Below are 16,231 nucleotides of genomic sequence, written 5' to 3'. Positions count from 1 at the left end.
ACGTCACCCAGTTTTGGGTATGAAACTACAGTTGTGTTGGTATGAATATTTTATTTGTATTTCCATTTAGAGAGTATAAATCTTTGAAAAGAAAAGTAATAATGGGTAGCATGTGATATACTATCTTCCCTTCATATGAAGCGAAACCCTGAAATTAGTCACAGCTCACATTACATTATTCATTATGGTTCACTCAAAGTGTATCGTACATATCTCTTACCACGTTAATGTTACAGGACTCGCGGTTACAAATCAAACGAGTGGTCGCACAGATCTGTAGCTGCTCTCGATACCGAGATATTACTAAGAGAAGCCGCGCAGCGCTGCTAATTTTGTACGCAATTTCGTCGACCTCAAGTACTTAGCGAGGGAAAGTGATGTCATTGGGCGTGGTCACATAAGTTACATTGATTCATGGCCTAACTACTAATAATATTAGCGTTCGACTATGGCTACTAATTTTTGTTATAGTAAGCATTTGAAATTCTGCCGTTTTTTCTTTCACCGCTGATCCCAGAACATGTGTGCACGTACTCGGTGCGGAGTGAGACGTATTCTACATCAAAGCCTGAAGTCGTTCTGAAGTGGGAAAAAGGGTGGGTTTATAAACTGCAGAGAGGGCTGCATCATATGGGAAAAAGGAGAGAATAACAGAAGGAATATATGGCGTAAAGTGAAGATGCGTTTAATTGATATCGAGAGGCAAGAGACTGAACTCCAATGTTCGGAAAAGTCCTCACTACATTTACAATCAGATCTCATGATTAACTGGGGAGGTGTGACTACATAAATTCTTGTAACAAAGACAGCAGAGCAGGTTTAGCGTGGCTAAGATTGGGGGCATGGAAGGGTAATAAAATTGTCAACGAAGAAGGAGAGTGCCTTTGTTCACTGTGCGGAGAAAAGGACTCCTCGACATATATTTTATTACAGTGTGTCGAATTGGAACATACGAGCATACGGAAAAAATATCTACCACCCTCGATGCTAAATCAGAATAGGAGTTCGCTTGCATGTCTTGACCTCATGGGGAATAGAGAATGGGAACAAACGACTGGATTGTTCCTCTTGAAGACGAGACAGATTAGAACTCGAGCTGTTGAAGTTTGTGATACGAAATGACGAAGGGATACTCAATTATACACTTTTATGCATGTTTAAGTTAGGATATATTATAATAATGTGTTTTTTTGTGTCATTTTTATTTCAATCTGTGTGTTCTTTTGGAGAGTGATTGTATCTAACTATAGGTGAGGGGGGTGAAACCTATAAAGTAAGACTTGTTTTAGGCATAAAGCACGTACAGTCAGAAGATCCGTGCATTGGATTTAAGAGATAATTATGATAATATAACATCTGTATGTATAATATTACTCAATAAAGCCATCTCTCTATCTGAAGTTATAACAAGATGAAAAATATCTATTTCACCTGGGCTTGAAATCTAGCTTTTCCAGTACTAGTCCTCGCTCTAATGTGGAATGAAAGCAAAACTCATTCGTAAAACTCATTCGAGAAAAATTTAAGTAAAATAATGAGACTATAGAGTCTAGTTCTCAGCAACAAATTGCATGTGATAAGGGGAACGAGGCGTAACGATTCCGCCGGAAGATACCAGAAGAATCTCTCGTGATCTGGAATTCGTGCGTCGCTGTGTATGGCAATGAACCATGTCGCTCATATCGTGATTCTCTTCTGCATTGCTGTTGCTAGCCTCTGCGCGCGTCTGATATTGTAACAAAATGAAGTTTGACTGGCCATTACATTTTTATATTTTTAGGATTTTAACTATTATCAATACAATGAGTATACAGAGGGTAATGTATATGAGGATATTAATGTGCATTCTTGATAAAAAATAATAAACGTATTACCGTGGTGCACTGCGTAGCTGCTAGCGGATATGCTATCTATCTCGCCCTGCTGCACGACGATGCACACGGGACGGCACCGCGTACTCGTTACACATTTCAGCGAGTGCTGACGACCACTGCCCTACATAAATAATTGAAGAAGAATTACAGGATTACTTTCGGCGTTGGACCTCGGACTTACTTCGCATTTTTAAAATTATAGTCCCGTTGCTCTAATTTCCGGCAGCCAATCACTTTGCAGGTCGGTTACGTTTAAACGTGTGCGTCTTGTGATTCGCTGATGAAGATGTTAAGCATTTCCTAAGGATGGATAAATACTTAATATAATCGCCCGCCATTTTGGCTCTTTAGTTGGCGTTCGCAGAAAGCACACGAGGACGTTATTTGTCGCTCAATTATTTGCTGAATTACAGTGCGTTTGATTTATTATCGTAGGAGCTACGACATGATAATATTTAACGGTGTGGAAAATAGATCCCTCGTCTGGTAGCTCGGCAACGAAAGAACAAAAATGGCGAACGATACTACCTACCTAGCCTTTATAGAGCCTTGACTTCCTAAGACGTAAGCAAAGAGGAGGAGTCATGCCGGGAATAACAGTGTCGCTACTATAGTTTCAAGTCGACCGGAGATGCAACAGTTGTAGTATCGTGAGTTTCATACAGATGGCATCAATCTGAAAGGGCTGTATAAGTCCTAGGGGGACGGAGGAGCTTTCATAGCGGATTCTTGTCGGACCTGGATGATGTGCAGCTGAATCGATATATAACACCAAATAGTGAATCACGTTACCTACAGTAATGCGACCTTCAGGTCAATATAGGATCCAGCAGGGATTTAATACCGTGACTTACAAACAAATGGTATTGATCTGAGCAAGCCACTAGGGTAGGGTAGCTGAATCGATAGATGGTACCAAACAGTGAATCAGGATATTTACAGAAATACAGTCATGGTGACTTCAGTAATCATCCCATAATAAAGGAAATCGGCACAATAATCCTCAAGCCCTTCACAGAGAGAATCAGGGTAGGTTGTATCGAAGACATAACCGCAAGTTTTTTGCGTGAATATGTCTCAGGATGGGATGTTGAATGTAAGGTGTCGGTTGCTTGGACGCTAGTTTGCACTCGCTAATTTTTCTAATTTAACTTGTCAACTGCTGATTGTTGTTCAAGTTAAGGTTGTAACCCGGTTAGCTACGAATCGTTTTACACGACTGCAACGTTCTATCGCTTCGCATTATCGAGTTACACTGCCTCGGATGGCCCGCGACCAGCCAATTCGTGCCTCAACTTTCCCCGCCAATGTATCGTTAGATGACATCACTCGCTTCACCTCAAGGTCACGTTGGATACATTGATCCCTCATCTGTCTATCACCGTTTATTTCATTGGAATATGTTGTGTGGTTTAGAAATTATAGGCGTGAAAAAACTCACCTGAAAATGCGTCGACCGACTTATTGGAATGTCATCCTAGTACTGGATCGAACTTACGGAGTATTCACTTCAAAATATTGCAGAATTAACAACTTACCTGTAAATAGTTCCTCCTTAATCTTGGCTGTAAGTTTGACCTAGGAATTTAATCTGGGCAAGAAACGGAATGATTTGAGAAAAGAATGAAAGAGGATTAATAATAATAATAATAATAATAATAATAATAATAATAATAATAATAAAAAAAAGAATAATAATAGATTTATTTTATTGCAATAATTTCGTTAACGTTTCTTGATGAAGCTTTCCTTCATGGAGAAATTTCCTTTTATTAATAACATTATTATTATTATTATTATTATTATTATTATTACGTTTTGTTACTAACTTGGTAAATATCCTCCATAGACAACTCTGATCAATTACTAACGAAGTTAAAGCTGCAATAAACAATATTTACTTTGTTGAGGTTCGCCATTAATTTACCGCAGTCGAAAACATGTAATAATTACGAACTGTACTTACAAAGCAGACATCTGTCACGTTTAATTTGCTTCAGCAAGACATGCACTAGCAATCCATCTCAATGCCTCGCTAATCGGAGTAGCAATCAGCACTCGTGACTGTCAGTACAACTGAAGTTGAAGGATTCTTGGAGCTCTTATGATCCCCTCATCAGAATAAGAGCTGCCTGAATAATGCTTGTATATTTTCAGTGCCTGGTTACTATCTAGGATCTTACTGAATTTTGCTGGTCTGACAATGTCGAATTACATCGACGCGTAGTACACAGCCTCTTTTTGTCCATTTTCATCCTCACCTACTCGTGATCAAACCTGTTTCAGATTAAGGGGAAGGACCTACAGGAAATCTCTTTTCCCATATTATTTTAAGTAGTCTTATTTCCCTAACATAGTGTCATATCAATGTATGAAGCCTTTTGAATACAACATTTTCACTTTTGCCCTTTATGATACAATCACAGACAAAAAATGCAAAAAAATGCAGTATTATAAACAAAATTATATATCTGCTCTAAAGAGTATCACAGAATCATAAATCTTGACTTAAGTGTAAGCTAAAAGACTGCTAATCAATTTCATTTGATGAATTTTAGAAATTTTAATTTTTATATTTTAATTTTTATTTCGCACTTTCATGATCAGAAAGAAAAATTGCACGTCTATTTTTAACTTATTTTTAAATTTGCAATTTGACTATTTCCTCTTACAGAATTATTCATGTGTAATGTGAGAATTTGCCTTGAAAATTTTATTAAATTATCTCTATTATTGTCTAAGATATTACATATTAAATGTTAAAAATGTAAAATAAACAAACTCCGGATATTCAAGAGGACTAGAGCGCAGCGGATATTTAAAAATGGCGTAAAATAAATTATTTTCTTCCAGAAGATCTTGAAATTTCGCTCAAATGAAGTCAATACTATGAAGTATTTTTAAGCTAAAAACAATAAAAAAATGTTAAGTTTGCCACATATTTGGTCATTCCTGTAGGTTCTTTTCCCCTTAAACTACAGTGGGATGTTGCAAACCGCAACACAAATTTCGCTAGTTGCCTTACAGTAAACGGCGTTTTGTTTATTCAGTCGTTACTAAGTGACACCTGACTTCTTTAGTACATGAAAACAATGATGCAAAACTCTTGTGTTTCAAGGAGAGTCTGTAAAGGAATATTGTGCGAAATGGCAATATAAAAATTGGAAATTTATCTTTCGAAGAGGTGGAGAAGAAGTTCAAATATCTTGGAGCAACAGTAACAAATATAAATGATACTCGGGAGGAAATTAAACACAGAATAAATATGGGAAACGCCTGTTATTATTCGGTTGAGAAGCTTTTATCATCCAGTCTGCTGTCAAAAAATCTGAAAGTTAGAATTTATAAAACAATTATATTACCGGTTGTTCTTTATGGTTGTGAAACTTGGACTCTCACGTTTAGAGAGGAACATAGGTTAAGGGTGTTTGAGAGTAAGGTCCTCAGGAAAATATTTGCGGCTAAGAGGGATGAAGTTACAGGAGAATGGAGAAAGTTACACAACACAGAACTGCACGCATTGTATTCTTCACCTGACATAATTAGGAACATTAAATCCAGACGTTTGAGATGGGCAGGGCATGTAGCACGTATGGGCGAATCCAGAAATGCATATAGAATGTTAGTTGGGAGGCCGGAGGGAAAAAGACCTTTAGGGAGGCCGAGACGTAGATGGCAAGATACTATTAAAATGGATTTGAGGGAGGTGGGATATGATGATAGAGACTGGATTAATCTTGCTCAGGATAGGGACCAATGGCGGGCTTATCTGAGGGCGGCAATGAACCTCCGGGTTCCTTAAAAGCCAGTAAGTAAGTAAGTAAGTAAGTAAGTAAGTAAGTGATTTTCAAACTGATCAGACTCTATAATTTAAGTCCTTGCATTTAATAACTCTAATTTATTGTATAGTCATGTATGACTCTGTGGTCTACTAACAAGATGCACAACACTGTCTCGTTATTCCTTTCTGTTCAGTCTATTTCACGACGTCGATATTTTTCGTATTTAACGTAATCCTCATATGCTGGGCAGTCGCGTGACTACACTCTAGTAACGATATTGAATTTCCAACTATTTCTACGTAAACTGACAACAGTAGTGTGCTTGCATGTTGTCAGTGGAAATGTCGACATTGTGAATTATTTAGTTGTTAAGGCCTTAATGCCATAATGATTATTATTGTTTAAAATTCCAACTTTAACGACTTTTATAACATTATAATTGATTAAATGTGCGAATTATGCCTTTCTTAAAAGTAATGGTAGCTCTTTCATGTCTACACAATTCTGTGATATCATGACGCCACGATCCTCTAGTCCTTAAGACAATCTGACAAATATAACGAAAATTAATCATCATCATTATCAGCAGCAGCAGACTCGTGACCATGTTCGGTACCACATACATGTATGGACAGTTTTTAGTGCAGTGGACAAGAGCGGAACTGTCCTGCGGGCTAAAATCTCCGATAGTAATCTTAGTCATGCTTTGCGTGTGTTTTGCTCAAGAATAGAGCCAAACATTGTGTACAGACCGAGAGGCGAGACCTGGCATGTGAGGTGCGCGAGAGGGAGAAGAGGAGATCAGAAACAAAGTCTGTTTCGGTTTGGTTAATATTAGACGAATCTACCGACACAGAAATTCAATTCAGACTAAAACCTTATTTTCCACCTTCATACCCACAGGTGATATAGCCACGGCGCGTGATAAGGTCACAAGACAGGTCTTGCCTCCTCTGCTATACTTTGTGAACAAATCAGTTTCGTGATATATACAAATCGTCGCCTTAGAAAGTGATGGAAAATAATGTTTTTTGTAAGGAAAAATCCCAATGAGAACGTTGAGTTTCATTGTATATTTAGACATACTATGCCGCTACTTAAATAAATTCAGTTGTTGAATTGTGTGTCCAAAAATCAACCGACAATTAATGTACTAGCTAATAAAATGTGCATGGAGGTGAATGATTAAATCTTGTCCTGTTCATTTTATTTTGTTCCTTCAGTTTTGTGAGCACATAGTTCTTTTTGTTGTATGTCTATAGATTTGTCACTAATGTAAGGACAGAAAGAAGCAATACAAGAAACATTACAATTAGATGAATGTGGCAGTCTGGGTGGCGCATTCGATAGAGTGCTGACCTTCTATGCCCGAAGTTGCGGTTTCGACCCCGGCCCAGGTCGATAACATTTAAGCGTGCTTAAATGTGACAGGCTCATGTCAGTAAATTTACTGGCATGTAAAAGAACTCCTGAGGGACAGAATTCTGGCACAGCGACAACGCTGATATAACTTCGGCAGTTGCGAGCGTCGTTACATAAAACATAATTTACAATAGATCTAAAAAATCTAGCGTTTTAAGCTTTTGACATCAGAATCAGTGTAAAATAAAGCTTTGATTTTTAACCCTCTTAGTACCGACCCCCTTTGCGTAGTATTATGTGAAAAATGCCAAGTAAATGTACACAAGTGTGCCACTCCACTGAACCATATCACAATTAGATCGTGACCGACACTTCTAGCAAAATTATAAAATGACAATGTAATCGTGATTGGCACTCAAAGAGTTAATTTATATATCTCTTTATTTATTACACATTTATCTACATATTTTGCCAACTTTGGCTGCATATGTATGTAGGCCTACATATTTTTCACTTTAATATTAAGCTACATAAAAATTCAGGCTCTAGTTATAACATTAAAGAACGAAGTTGGACTATCCTTTACACACTACAGTCCAAGTAAGCTTATTGTGCATCCTTATGGAATTATTTACATGTCAGTTGTGTACAGTAGTGGCAAAAAACCGGAACAACGGAATAATCAAAGTCCCAGAAATGAGCCACTGCGCATGCCACGCCCGCATTCACAAGATAGCGAGTAATCTATTGAAATTGTTGTAGTTTCGACTGCTGACGTAGCCCATTTCGAAAGCCATTAGAAAATAAGCTGGTAAAATTCATTTTCTGGGAATAATAAGTTAAATAAGTAGTAAAATATCACTGCAAATGAAAAGTATTGGGAATAAATTTGAATAAGGAACAAAAAAAAAAGTTTCCTTCCCAGGCAGGATTCGAACCACGAAAGTCTTAGTTACCAGTCTATCGTGCTGTCACTGTGAACACGGCTCTGAAATCAGCTACAACGGTCGGTCCGTTTTTTTTTGCCACTGCTGCACATACGGTTCATCATCTGACTCTTCCATCCGCCACATCTCACGTAAAGTTTTGGGAAAATTGTCCACAATAAGTATCATATGGTCAATAACAGTACCATAATTTTCCATAACTATGGTCCTGGAATACAACTATGGTCCACGATACAACCATTCAAATTTTGTACTCCATAACGTTGTACCTCGTTTATATATACAGTATTTTTGCTGTACTGTAGTTTGAAGTCAAGTCACTGCAGCTATCTACGAACGTTCCATGTTACTTCTACAATGTTCTTTGAATGGTTGTATCGTGGACCATAGTTGTGTTCCAGGACCATAGTTATGGGAAATGACGGTAATCGAACTCAAGTCTGCGGAATGACCCGCGCCCTGACGTAGGGTACTACAAATGTGTCACTCTCAGTTCCGCTGTCGGTTCTGCTGCTTTCTGTGGCGTTGCGTCAGAAGATGTGTACAAAGAGAGAGCCTGGACTTTCGTCTTGGCGCACAGGTGAATTTGTGCCTGTTCCTCCAGTACTTGACGTACGAGATCTCTGCCGCACACAGCACAGCCGCCACTGCTATGCCGATGAGCAGGATGTATATGAAGACGTGCACCGTGTCGTACGCGACGCTGGCTGGAGGGTTCGGCAGCAGCTCCTTGGGGATCGGCTGCAAGTCAGCGGCTTTGTTGCGCATCAGTATGCCTGAGCGCCTGATCTCTTGCACGCTGCAACAGTAAGACGCGACAGGCTAAGCGCGTGTTGTAAGTAGACTTCGAAGTTGACATTTTACTCTGAAGTTAAGTACAGTGGAAGCTCTTAAGTTCGACAGAAATCAAGTTCGAAATCCTATAGTTCGATTGCTTACATACGAGAATTAGACACTCCCCTATACGGGCACTAAGAAATGGGTTTGCCATTTGAATGGAAATTGGTCCTGTGTCTTGTAGTGATACTTTTGTTAAGGGACGACTCCACTGAAAATCATGAAAACTTTTCCAAATTTTTTTTAGCTATTTCACTTATTCAGAATTTATATTTTCATACCCCAAATGGATTCAGCTCAATTCTGATTACAAATACAGTAGCGTGCAAATTAATCCGAACACGACATATTTTTACATTTTCTGTCATTGTTGGCCTCACAGCTGCTCATACCGCTTTAATTGACTCTGTAGTACGTGTAATTCCATTGTTGAAGGTCAGTCATTATTTTTTTTATAATATGTGACATTTTGCCTGTCGTTTTGTACTTATAAGCATTTCAGTTGTGTTGAAGACTTAATACTGCAATCCTGTGTACATTCTGTCGTCTTCACAAATGGATACAACTCCACGAAAACGGTCTAAAATTATAACATTAGCAGAGCATTCTTTTATGACACAGAGGCAAATTGCTGCAGAATGTCACATCGGTTTGGCTACCGTTAATTCGATCATAAAACGATACAGAGAGACTGGATCCATCACACCCCAGAAAAAAGGAAACTGTGGCTTGAAAAGGAAGACTTCACCTGCAGATGATCGTTTGTCAGGAAAAGTAAATTAAATCCTAGGCTAACTGCTGTCGACTTAACCCGCGAGTTAATGGCTACCAATGGGGCGAATATTCACGTCACAACAGTGCGGCGTAGGCTTTTGGAAGCTGGACGAAGGGCTCGTGAGCCTATTAAGAAGCAACTGCTAACCCCTGTTATGTGCAAAAAACGCTTAATGTGGACAAAATTACATCAACACTGGACAGTGAATGACTGGAAGAATGTACTTTTTTCCGTTGAGTCTCATTTCGAGGTCCACGGCCACCGTGATTCTTACGTACGGAAAGGATCCGAAAAAGTAACAGCAGCTCATCTCCAACAAGCACCCAAATACCCCCCTAAAGTAATGTTTTGGGGTTGTTTTACACATGAAGGGCCTGGAGCATTAATACATATCAAGGAAATTATGAATTCTGACAAATATATTCACTTATTGGAAACCAGAATCGTACCCCAGCTGCAAAAATCATTTCCGGATGGCAGAGGTGTGTTCCAACAAGACCTGGCACCATGCCATACGTCTCGAAAAACTACAGAATTCTTCAACAAGAAGAATATTCAGGTACACCCCTGGCCAGGCAACTCACCCGACATCAACCCCATTGAGAACTTGTGGTCAATTTGCAAAAGAAGAATGCAAAAAATGGATTGTTCTACAAAGGAGAAGATGATTTCTGCCCTCATTGAAGAATATTTGTGGGAAATTAGCGGAATCCATGCCAAATCGTCTCAGAGCTGTAATTAGGAACAAGGGAAGCCACATAGATTATTGAGGTATGTCTTAGATCCTTTTTTTTATCCCGTTTGAGTGTTTTTGCATAAGTAATTACGTTGTTCGGATTAATTTGCACGCTACTGTACTCGTATGTTTACACCTTTTAAATTAAGACTGGAAGGTGGCGTGGAATTTAAAGAGCTGTCAAAATTGTTTTTCATCGAAGAATTCTTTTTTAAAATTTCTGATTACAAATCTAGTAACTTTTTGTTGGCTCCCTGAAGTTACTAGATGAATGTAGCGGAGGAGATTATTAATGTAATTAATATATTCATTTTATTTTCAAATCTATTTTTCTGTGTTCATTTTTGTTGATTCAACACCAACTTTCTTATGCCAAATATTAATCAATCTGGATGAAATTTTTACTGCAAGTATTTATGAGGTAGCTGCATGTTTCTATGCATTTATTTTCTGAGAAATGCTGCTAGTTTATTTTATTAATATTTTTGTTAATGCTGCTAGTTTATTTTATTAATATTTTTCTTAATGCTGCTAGTTTATTTTATTAACATTTCTCACAAAATAAATGCATAGAAACATGCAGCTACCTCATAAATACTTGCAGTAAAAATTTCATCCAGATTGATTAATATTTGGCATAAGAAAGTTAATGTTGAATCAACAAAAATGAACACAGAAAAATAGATTTGAAAATAAGATGAATATATTAATTAAATTAATATTCTCCTCCGCTACATTCATCTAGTAACTACAGGGAGCCAACAAAAAGTTACTAGACTTGTAATAAAAAATTTTAAAAAAGAATTCTTCGATGAAAAACAATTTTGACAGCTCTTTAAATTCCACGCCCCCTTCCAGCCTTAATTTAAAAAGTGTAAACATACGAGTATTTGTAATCAGAATTGAGCTGAATCCATTTGGGGTATGAAAATATAAATTCTGAATAAGTGAAATAGCTAAAAAAAAAAAAAAAATTGGAAACATTTTCATGGTTTTCAGTGGAGTCTTCCCTTAAAGAAAAACAGAATATTTTATTGTTTAGAACATCCATATTGATCACTGATTTTAAATTAATGAACTCTTCTTTTTCTATTTGAGAATTGTGCCGTTTGTGAGACGGAACTGTCGAAACCCACTGTGGTACTAGAAGCGCATACACAAGTCTCGGGGAGGGCAGGAAATGCAAGTACAGTATCGTATTCGTTGATGGATAACCAATAAGAATTGTATTCATTTCATCTGCCACACCCTCTACCCTTATTGGTCAGAACTTTCAATTCTGTTCTTTCGAACTTAGGAGAGTTCACTGTATACACAGAATAATACAGTGTTTACAAAGCAGCTGGCAAGAAGTCCTCTCCCTTCATATGTGTATGATGTCAGTGAAATGGAGCTGTTGCAAAAAAAAAATAAACAGTTTATTATTCTTTGTTTCATTATTTAGTAACACATTAAATAAATAAAGATGATAATTTTTAGATGCTTGTCGACATACTAATATAAGTTCTTAGATTGTGAGAAGTGAAGTGACTTTGAAACTGATGCACACTACAATTCAGAACTCAGAAAATAAACATCTAGGCTGCTATTCATAGATATTTCGCTAACCCGGGCTACGAGCGTGCTAAACAGGATTCATATCATATCATATCGGTGACACTGGTTTATGAATACGAAAAACGTTAGTTCGCTGATCTCCACCGAAAGCCCGCGCTAAGAATGTCTATTAATACGGCCCATAGTTTTTATTTTACTTACTAATGCCTGAAGATCCTCTTGTATGGATTCTTCTTGTTTACTATCATTGACATCGAAATAGAATAATAAGCTTTAGGAATGTTAGTCATCTGGCAGGGTGCCTCTCTCACGAGTCCAAGAAACATCATGAAAGGCATTACAAATCCGTATTTATTCTCAGAACACACCCTGTGAACACCTTCCGTATATCCTTTTGGAAGTTCGTCAGGTAAAACCATCTTTTGGTAAATTTGTTTCAAAACAGGAATTGTTGAATTCTGTAAAGAACACATTCATACACTTCAGTAAGAATATTGAGAGCTGATGTAAATACAGAGCGCTCGAGCCAAGATGTCCCCTCCACCATGGAAACTGGTTGGCGGGCGGGAATTATGCGAGTCCCGGCGTTATGGTCTCGCTATATAATTTGCAGCAAATTTCCATGGCTCTTAAGTCAATATTCAGTGCGTCTCTGTTGTGCGCGTTTGTGTTGTGATGTACAGTATAGAACGACGCATTTTTAAATGCAAGATTTTCGTGAAATATACGTGGAGAACTTGTTGCCGTAAATTCAGAAGTAATTTCCCCGACGGTCCTGCGCCAAATAAGAAAACAATATACAGACTCGTTAAGACATTTAACGAGACAGGCTCGGTTCAAAATAAGAAGCGTCGAGTGAATGAACGGGTCTTAAATGAGAAAACATTAGATGAAATAAGTTTTCGATTAGAACGAAGCCCTCAGAAATCTTTGCGCAGATTAGTCCAGGAAGTAGGGATGTCAAGAACCTCAGTTCAACACGTCACTAAATTGCTGAAGTTAAAATCGTACAAAACCCGTGTAGTGCAACACATAAGTGAAAATGAACTACAGAAAGTGTCCGGGAATGTGCTGAAGCGTTATCAAGCATGTTTGAATGCCGAAGATCACCATTTCCAGAAATTACTACAATAAGTCTTTTATTTCAGTGCCTATTACGAATTTTATTTTGCCGCAAATTAAGGTCACCATTTGGCGGGAGACGGGCGACCCGTATAGCATGCAGAGGTCGCGCGAACACTGCACATCTTGGCTCGAACGCTCGGTAGGCCTATATGCCCGTGATGAGATGAAATTTGTCCATGCTCATTTTATATGTGTAATTGTAATTTAAAGGAAAAATAAGATCACAACCTATCAGTGTTTAAATATTGAGAAAGTTTTCTAGTTATTTTCGAGTTGTTTCTGGATGTACTCGGAAGCAGTTTATGTGATTTTCTGCTCCATGTCGATGCTGCCTTATAGAGCGAACTATTAATTCCTTTCTATAGTCCGGGTCAGCTTACTTCATACCCTAAGGGTGAAACCTAACCATTTTTCCCCCATTACTACATATGCTAGTGGATTATGGTGATTTTCTAGTTTGCAAGTTGAATTTTCTTTTGCCAACTTCGTTTCGAATTTCGATACTGACAAATACTACAAACGGTAGTGATTTTGTAACTGGTATGTTGATAACTGAGACGAGTATCGATAATATTTGTCGGTACTGGAATTCTATGAAATTAAAATTGTACTAGATTTCTGAGCCTGTTACTGGAAGCTAGAGAAATCTGAACATACTAATAATTAATTAATATCAGTATTAATATTAATACATAATAGTTATTTTATGTGTTGCGTTGTGGTTATAATTAAAGACCATAGTCAGGTAAGTTTTCGGACTTAGTACTAATAATTTCATGTGGTCAAACAAAATACATTTTTAGGTTAGGTCTCGTGAGTCAATTGTTTAGTCAAACCAATGAATTTCGTATTTCTAGACAAAATACTTGATATGTTGATCCCTTTCTCGTATAGTTTGCCTATGAAAATATGTTACAAATTATTGAATTATTTAGCATAACCTTCCAACATAAAGTATGGTAAGTAATAAGTCATTTAGTACGTAGGATCGTGTGATATCTGGTAACAGTTGGCAACACTGACTAGACGGCAATATTTACTGTTTAGGAACTGTACTTATGTGACCCTCACTATAATTCTGGACAGGCCGGTGTGAAACAAACGTGTTTCATTTGATTACTCATTTATTTAATAGATGTAGCTAATTTATCAGAATTCCTTTCTACAGGTTTGACTGTTACACTGTAGTTACATTTTATTTAATTAGCTTATATTGAATACAGAGTGAAAGTGATACAACTGTGCTCATTGTCCAATACGATATTTCTTAAAATAAATTACCTTCAAGTAATGCTCGTGAGCAGAGCCGAGCACCACGCCTATCCGAAACGTCCCGTCACGCAGCACTCCCTCGAAGTCCATGAAAGGAAATTGTATGTGTCTTACCGAGAGAAAGGAGATGAAGGTGGCCGAGTAGGCGTAAAACAAAGCCAGAGCTATCAGCTGGGTCGTAATGTATATGATGCGGCAGGACCAGGAGTCTGGCGTCGTGTAGTGAGCTGTAGACACAGGATTAATGACACAACTGCAGTTCCTTGCTAACACGAAGAAAATAATATAGAACCGTACTATTTTTTATTATTTACACTACTATATAAGGGTGAACAATGAGTATGGAATATTGAAAACAACTTCTTAAATTTTAATTTTATAAAAAAAAGTTTTATACATAAGCTGTTGGGGATTAACCATACAATATTATACTATTGGTCCAGGAAGTTAATTATTCAAGTATACAGTGTGTGACTTGAATGAGGTAGAAACAAATAGTAAGAATAAAAACATTCGAGATTTATATAAGGGTATAAAGGAATTTAAGAACGGATATCAGCCAAGGGTAAACGTGATCAAGGATGAGAATGGTGACTTGCTTGCAGACTCTCCATCAATCCTAAACAGATGGAAAAACTATTTTGCGCAACTACTAAATGTACATAGGCCAAATAGAAATGATCGGGACGAAATTGAAATACAAACTGCTGAGCCATTTATACCCGAACCCACGCCTTCAGAAGTCGAAATTGCGATAGAAAATCTGAAAAAGTACAAGTCTCCAGGTATCGATCAAATTCCAGCAGAATTAATACAAGAGGGTGGGAGTGCATTATATAGCGAAATTTATAAACTTTTACTTGCTATATGGGAAAAGGAAATTGTACCAGAACAATGGAAGGAGTCCATAATTGTACCTATTTTTAAAAAGGGGGACAAAACCAACTGTGGTAACTTTCGAGGAATATCACTTTTGTTGACGTCGTACAAAATTTTGTCCAATATTCTTTTGAGAAGATTAACTCCGTACGTAGATGAAATTATTGGGGATCATCAGTGCGGTTTTCGGCGTAATAGATCGACTATTGATCAGATTTTTTGTATTCGACAGATAATGGAGAAAAAATGGGAGTATAAGGGTACAGTACATCAGTTATTCATAGATTTCAAAAAGGCATATGACTCGGTTAAGAGGGAAGTATTATATGATATTCTTACTGAATTTGGTATTCCCAAGAAACTAGTTCGATTAATTAAAATGTGTCTCAGTGAAACATACAGCAGAGTCCGTATAGGTCAGTTTCTATCTGATGCTTTTCCAATTCACTGCGGGCTAAAGCAGGGAGATGCACTATCACCTTTACTTTTTAACTTCGCTCTAGAATATGCCATTAGGAAAGTTCAGGATAACAGGCAGGGTTTGGAATTGAACGGGTTACATCAGCTTCTTGTCTATGCGGATGACGTGAATATGTTAGGAGAAAATCCACAAACGATTAGGGAAAACACGGAAATTTTACTTGAAGCAAGTAGAGCGATCGGTTTGGAAGTAAATCCCGAAAAGACAAAGTATATGATTATGTCTCGTGACCAGAATATTGTACGAAATGGAAATATAAAAATTGGAGATTTATCCTTCGAAGAGGTGGAAAAATTCAAATATCTTGGAGCAACAGTAACAAATATAAATGACATTCGGGAGGAAATTAAACGCAGAATAAATATGGGAAATGCGTGTTATTATTCGGTTGAGAAGCTCTTATCATCCAGTCTGCTGTCCAAAAATCTGAAAGTTAGAATTTATAAAACAGTTATATTACCGGTTCTTCTGTATGGTTGTGAAACTTGGACTCTAACTCTGAGAGAGGAACATAGGTTGAGGGTGTTTGAGAATAAGGTGCTAAGGAAAATATTTGGGGCTAAGCGGGATGAAGTTACAGGAGAATGGAGAAAGTTACACAACA

At 37.5% G+C, this 16,231-nt stretch overlaps 1 protein-coding gene across 1 annotated transcript; it reads right to left on the bottom strand.

The window, feature by feature from the left end:
- Positions 1–7,447: 7,447 nt before the first annotated feature.
- Positions 7,448–14,454, bottom strand: LOC138715632 (uncharacterized). The gene is made up of 3 exons (XM_069848706.1): positions 14,277–14,454; positions 12,072–12,328; positions 7,448–8,764 (listed from the first exon to the last, which is right to left on the bottom strand). The coding sequence occupies exons 1-3, from the start codon at positions 14,355–14,357 to the stop codon at positions 8,455–8,457; spliced, it is 648 nt and encodes a 215-aa protein (XP_069704807.1). The 5' UTR covers positions 14,358–14,454; the 3' UTR covers positions 7,448–8,454.
- Positions 14,455–16,231: the final 1,777 nt, after the last annotated feature.

Source organism: Periplaneta americana, chromosome 15 (genome assembly GCF_040183065.1).
Source record: "Periplaneta americana isolate PAMFEO1 chromosome 15, P.americana_PAMFEO1_priV1, whole genome shotgun sequence".
Lineage (NCBI taxonomy): Eukaryota > Metazoa > Arthropoda > Insecta > Blattodea > Blattidae > Periplaneta > Periplaneta americana.
The sequence above is the reverse complement of the archived record's forward strand: the minus strand, read 5'-3'. Positions and strand labels throughout refer to the sequence as shown.

Bases quoted from the DNA above. Each gene is read 5' to 3' on its own strand.
- LOC138715632 (XM_069848706.1), bottom strand. From the start codon at position 14,357: ATGGACTTCGAGGGAGTGCTGCGTGACGGGACGTTTCGGATAGGCGTG. The intron at 12,329-14,276 runs GTAATTTATTTT...TGTTCTTTACAG, and splicing joins CTCACGAGCATTACTTGAAG to AATTCAACAATTCCTGTTTT. The intron at 8,765-12,071 runs GTAAGTAAAATA...TTACTGTTGCAG, and splicing joins AAGAGGATCTTCAGGCATTA to CGTGCAAGAGATCAGGCGCT.